Source organism: Mirounga angustirostris, unplaced genomic scaffold (genome assembly GCF_029215605.1).
Source record: "Mirounga angustirostris isolate CCGP_5_RB_7025 unplaced genomic scaffold, mMirAng1.0.hap1 SCAF_15, whole genome shotgun sequence".
Classification (NCBI taxonomy): domain Eukaryota; kingdom Metazoa; phylum Chordata; class Mammalia; order Carnivora; family Phocidae; genus Mirounga; species Mirounga angustirostris.
Window position 1 is genome coordinate 28,473,388 of NW_026991723.1, and position 5,539 is coordinate 28,478,926.

At 45.8% G+C, this 5,539-nt stretch overlaps 1 protein-coding gene across 1 annotated transcript; it reads left to right on the forward strand.

Moving 5' to 3' along the window:
- The first annotated feature begins 1,313 nt into the window (after positions 1 to 1,313).
- LOC123840966 (procathepsin L-like) lies at positions 1,314 to 4,462 on the forward strand. Its single transcript, XM_064578914.1, has 7 exons — positions 1,314 to 1,511; positions 1,806 to 1,928; positions 2,030 to 2,176; positions 2,361 to 2,585; positions 3,034 to 3,196; positions 3,838 to 3,955; positions 4,363 to 4,462. Exons 1-7 carry the CDS (start codon positions 1,386 to 1,388, stop codon positions 4,460 to 4,462), a joined length of 1,002 nt encoding a protein of 333 aa, XP_064434984.1. The 5' UTR covers positions 1,314 to 1,385.
- Positions 4,463 to 5,539: the final 1,077 nt, after the last annotated feature.

The following is a 5,539-nucleotide window of genomic DNA, read 5'->3' on the forward strand; positions in this document are numbered from 1 at the left end:
ATGAACACTTTTTTTTTTTCTTTTGCTTAGGATAGCTGTTTTTCTAAAACTTCTAAAATTAAATCTCAAGATAAGCACGTTTGATACTAAGAAACATAATAATCCATAACGCAGAGAGTGGGCAGGTAAAAGCAGTTTCTGCATTCCATCTTTCCTCCTTTTGTTAAACCATATTTTTCTGGAAATAAATCATTTCTGTTGTTTTGAGAAAGGCTTGAGAGGGAAGAAGAATCCCTGCTGGAGAAGACAGGACAGGAGCATTACAAAATGCCAAACCTTCTCTGGACACCCTTCCTATCAGTCCCTTTCCTTGAAAGCACTTGAGCCTTGCACAGCGCGTCCCCTGTTTGGGGAATTGCCAGTCCTTTCCAGATTTTCCAAAATTTAGAGGCATCCCATCCTGAAACAGTGATAACACATCCCCCTGTGGGCTCTGCTTCCTCCACCTGCCCCACCTTTGCTTGGAATAAACAGGAGCCACCCCTAGGCTAGATTATCCTGTTCTCAGCCCTCGGGGAGATTTTAACCAAAAACTCTAAGCCTAAAGGATACGCAGGGTGACGCTGGAAACCCACTTGGGGCTCCCTATGAGCTTCTTTTATGAACACCTGCCAACACATAAACTCCTGCTAATTAGTTGATCTGGGTCCCCAGGAGGCACGGGACCCCTCTACCGGCCTTTCCCTAGTCCTCTTGCTTGACTTCCCTGGGTCCACTGAGGCAGGCACAACCTCCCCTGGGACAAGTAGGGACCCAGCCATCACATGCCCCAGGGCCCCAGAGCTCCAGGGCACAGAGACCCCACCCACAGGCTGGCTTAGCCAATTGCAGTGCAGGTAGGTGTCAGGGGCAGGGCTGGCAGGGCCAAACCCCAGGCTTAAATGGGCAGCCTCCCACCCATCACCAGGCCTGCTGGATACCCCCTGACCTGCACCTGTGACTGAGCCTGCACCACTGCATCTGCCTCAGGTGAGATCCCCACCCAGGCCTGAAGGGAGGGGTCACCCTTGAAAACACGGGGGGATACCAGCCTTGGGGGCCAGGGGTTTGGGGTTCCCAGGAGGCACTCTTCCAGGGCCTGGCCCCTCCAGGCATGGCAGCTTGACCCCCACACATCAGAGTCAGGGCCCGTCACTCCCTGCATTGCCATCTACATGCTCTGGAAGCAGCAGGAGAGTCGCAGGGCAGGGAGCAGGGCAGCAGGCCCCCAGGACGTGTCACATCCTTAGTCTTCCTCACAGCCTCATGGAAAGACTTGGGAGGATAAATGCAATCTTTTTGCTCTACCATAGCGGTTCTAACATCTCGGAAGAAAGGAGCAGGGCTTTTTAGGTGGTTTGGTCTAAGCAGAAACCCGTGTGTTTTCCCTTCCTAGGTTTTGGAACATGCATCCTTCTCTCCTCCTGGCTGCCCTGTGCTTGGGAACAACCACAGCTGCTCCAGAAGCCGACCAGAGCTCAGATGCGCGCTGGTCCCGGTGGAAGGCGGCGCACGGGAAGCTGTATGACGAGGTGGGTAACCGCTGCGGCGTCCAGTGAGACCCCCAGGGGATGTTCTGTGCTGGTGCGAGCTCACAGCAGAGAGTAGCTGCTTGAGGCCGCTCTAGCCGAGGCGGTCAGCGGGGCACCGTGACTGCACAACGGTGGGGGCGTCTGTCCCGCTGCGTGGTTGCTGGAGAGCAGCTCCCGGAGCGTCCGCGCAGCCCTGGTCAGGGTTTCCCGTCCTCTCTGTCAGCGCATCCGTTTGGTGCAGGTGAGTTGGTTTTAAATAGAAACAAAGATGATGGGTTATATGTCTTTCTGCAGAATGAAGAAGGATGGAGGAGAGCAGTGTGGACAAAGAATATGCAAATGATTGAACGGCACAATCAGGAATACAGCCAAGGGAAACACAGCTTCGCGATGGCAATGAACGCCTTTGGTGACCTGGTGAGGGTGGCATGGATTGCTGAATGTTTCGTGCGTCCTGTCCTCAGTACTTTACCAAAAAATCTGCTGCTTGTCAACATTCTATTTCCTTTTCCTTGAAGACCAGTGAAGAATTCAAACAGGTGTTAAATGACCTTAAAATTCAGAAGCGTGAAGAAGGGAACGTGTTCCAAGCACCTCTCTTTGCTGAGACCCCCTCCTCTGTGGACTGGAGAGAGAAAGGCTACGTAACCCCTGTGAAGGATCAGGTGAGACAGTATTCAGCAGGTCCCTCTCCAAGAGTAAAGCCAAAAGGAACCAGTGTCCTTGCTATGGAAGTTGAGGAACCGTATACAGTTTGTTATGTTTTGAAAGAGATTTCAGATCTAAGGGCTGTTGTCAAAGTCTTGCTATTAATTTTGTAGACTAAAAGCTTTTTCATTTTGTTTTCAGGGTCAGTGTCAATCTTGTTGGGCTTTTAGTGCAACTGGTGCTCTCGAAGGACAGATGTTCCGGAAAACTGGCAAACTCGTGTCACTGAGTGAGCAGAACCTGCTGGACTGCTCTCGGTCTCAAGGCAATGAGGGCTGCCGTGGAGGCCTGATAGATTATGCCTTCCAGTATGTGAAGGACAACGGAGGCCTGGACTCAGAGGAATCCTATCCGTATCTTGCAAGGGTAAGTGGAGTTCCTCATCTTCTATCAAAGTTGAGCATATTCGGTAAAAACAGAGACTACATTTAGAATACTCATTTTAGATTGTAGGCTCTGTATATGCAAATGGTCAGAACTGTCATTAAAATGTATTAGCCTGGCACAGTTCTCTGCCTAGAGGGTTACCATATAGCTGTTCCTACTTCTAGGTCACACAGCAACACAAATACCATTTTATATATAGCACAGATCTCCAGAGTGAAAAATCTATGAACAAGTGGACCAAAACTGTGTCTCATTGAATAGATATCTGCTAATTTCCCAATTTCAAAACAATCAATCACAATTTGCATCTTGAGATGCTTTATAACAAACTTGACTTGGGAATCACTCAGCTGCAAACTCTCTTGAGCTCATGTTCCCCAGGAAGTGGATGGTAATAATCAAGTCCCTTCCCCTTTCCCTTTGAAAGAGTGAATCCTGCAAATACAGGCCTGAGAAATCTGCTGCCAATGTGACCACCTTCTGGCACGTCTTAAACAAGGAGGATGGTCTTATGACCACAGTGGCAACTGTGGGGCCGGTCTCTGCTGCTGTAGATTCAAGCCCGGATTCCTTCCAGTTCTATAAAAAAGGTAAGCGTTGGTCTACATAGAAAATTGGGCAGAAAAAATGGGTAACCAGCCTGACATACAGCAAGATTGACTCTAACTATGTGGAAATCAGGAGAGTGTGGATTTAGCATAGTGGCTCATTCTGTATATTAATCCTTGTTCCTATTGTCACCATTTGACATGACTTGACCCATATCCCCATGATTTTAAGCACTTCATAAATATATTTAAATGACTACATAACTTGACTGGTATAGCTTACTTTACTTTGTTCCAACTGTTGGGCCTTGAAAATTTCCAAGGAATTTTACTACTGAAATCAACATTGGAAAGAAACCCTTGGCTCAAATAATTTTGTGTTCTCTGCTGCTTCCTTAGGCTGACATCACATGGTAGAATGACCAAGTTTCAACAAGTGGTCTTTTATGCCCCTTCACTGTTCTTTACAAAAGAGGTGGTGACAGTGCGTATTTCTGCTAATATTAGATGATGTCCGAAATCCCTAAACCACCTAAACAAAAAGATCTGATTTCTAAATCTTATCTGGATTTGTATCACAACTGAATTTTGAGCTGCCTCCTTTACTGTGGTTACTAGGTTATTGTCACACGTTATCATGGCACTTGGATGTTCCACCTCAGCATTGAATTTTACTTTTTCAGGCATTTATTATGATCCAAATTGCAGCAGTGAAAGCCTGAATCATGGTGTTCTGGTGGTTGGCTATGGCTTTGAAGGAGCAGAATCGGATAACCAAAAATATTGGATTGTCAAGAACAGGTATAAAGAGTAAAAAAATACTTATCTTTGAAATTGAAAAGGGAGTCCTTTTTGGAATGAACGTTGAGCTGCAGATCCTCAAACCCTGAACATACTTCTGAAATCCCAAAAGTGTTTATCCCACTGAGGGGGAACAGAGACAATTCATGTGATGACACCAATAGCTTGCTAGGTTCCTGCTGTAGTTTCGCTACCATTGCATTCCTCAACTTGAAAATTTTCTTATTTCTGGAACACATCTGACCCCAAGAGTTTCCTTTTCCTGCCTCTCATTTTGCACTTCTGTGAAAGCTTCTTCCTGAATCTGTCTTGGCCTCTGGTGCACTCCTCAGTATCAGGTGTGATTGTTCGTGAAAAGAAATGTGTTGGATTGTTGGTAAGAAATGGCAAACTCTGTCTCCTTCCAGCTGGGGTACAAACTGGGGCATGCAGGGCTACATGCTGTTGGCCAAGGACCGGGACAACCACTGTGGAATCGCCACCATGGCTAGTTTTCCTGTCGTGTGAGCTGAGGGCATAAGGAAGACCTTGACTGGGGACAGAATATCCAGAAAATGAATTTTATTTTAAAACTGACCACACTTGAACCACTGAAGACCCAAGTTGTGATTTGATTGTGCGGCATTTTACACGGGGAATGTTACCACTTCACTCATCACTGCTGTAAACACCTTTGTATGACTGACTTGTCTAATAACTTTTGGATTTTCCTTTTTTAAAAAAATGTATGAAGTTTTACATTTTAAAAATAAAACAACTTCAAGGTAGACGTGAGGTAAAATGTTAATACATTAACCTTTTATAGAGTCAAAATGGGACTGGGCTCTAGGGACATCCCTGGGTGTGCCAGGGGTCAACTGGGAGAATACTGGGTGACCCAAATGTTTTGAGTATAGATGACACCCAATGTTACGTTAGTTTCAGGTGCACAACACAGTAATCTGCCAACCCTACACAGTAAGCTATGCTCACCACAGGGGTAGCTCTTGTCTGTCAGTCTCACGGTACGAGTACAACGCACTTACAGCACCATCGGCGATATTCCCTATGCTGTGCCTTTTATTCCTGTGACTTATTCTCCATAACTGGAAGCCTGTACCCCCCAGTCCCCTTCACCCCTAGTAAAAAGTAAAAAGACATCCTTAGCTACACAGATGGGACTTCAAAGCTCAGAAAGCTGGAAATAAACCTTGTGCTTTTTTACTAATCTACAACCTCAGCCCAAATTCCACTTAGAATTCCTGAGATTTAAAGCTCCCATACACCGGTTTTCTCTATCCTGTCAATTTCTCACGCATTATTGTCTTTGTCTAAAATGTATAAAACCTGCCCTCCCCACCCCCCCAACTAACAACAACAAAAACCTGCCTGCCTTGGTCATTTCTTTGGGTCTCAAATTCCTCACTGGGCCTCCGTATCTATGTAATAAAACTTTGTAGGGTTTTTTCTACCGTTAATCTGTCTCATGTCAATTAAATTCTTAAGCCAGTTGGAAGAATTTTGGAGGAAATAAGGAAATTTCTTCCTCCCTACAAAACCATTACATTTTTTTACTATAAGGAAGTTTATGAATTAAAAACAGCA

What these genes read in the sequence shown, in the direction of transcription:
- LOC123840966 (XM_064578914.1), top strand. Translation starts at nt 1,386, where the DNA reads ATGCATCCTTCTCTCCTCCTGGCTGCCCTGTGCTTGGGAACAACCACA. An exon ending in ACGGGAAGCTGTATGACGAG is followed by an intron (nt 1,512 to 1,805) that starts GTGGGTAACCGC and finishes GTCTTTCTGCAG; the next exon opens with AATGAAGAAGGATGGAGGAG. An exon ending in TAACCCCTGTGAAGGATCAG is followed by an intron (nt 2,177 to 2,360) that starts GTGAGACAGTAT and finishes TTTTGTTTTCAG; the next exon opens with GGTCAGTGTCAATCTTGTTG.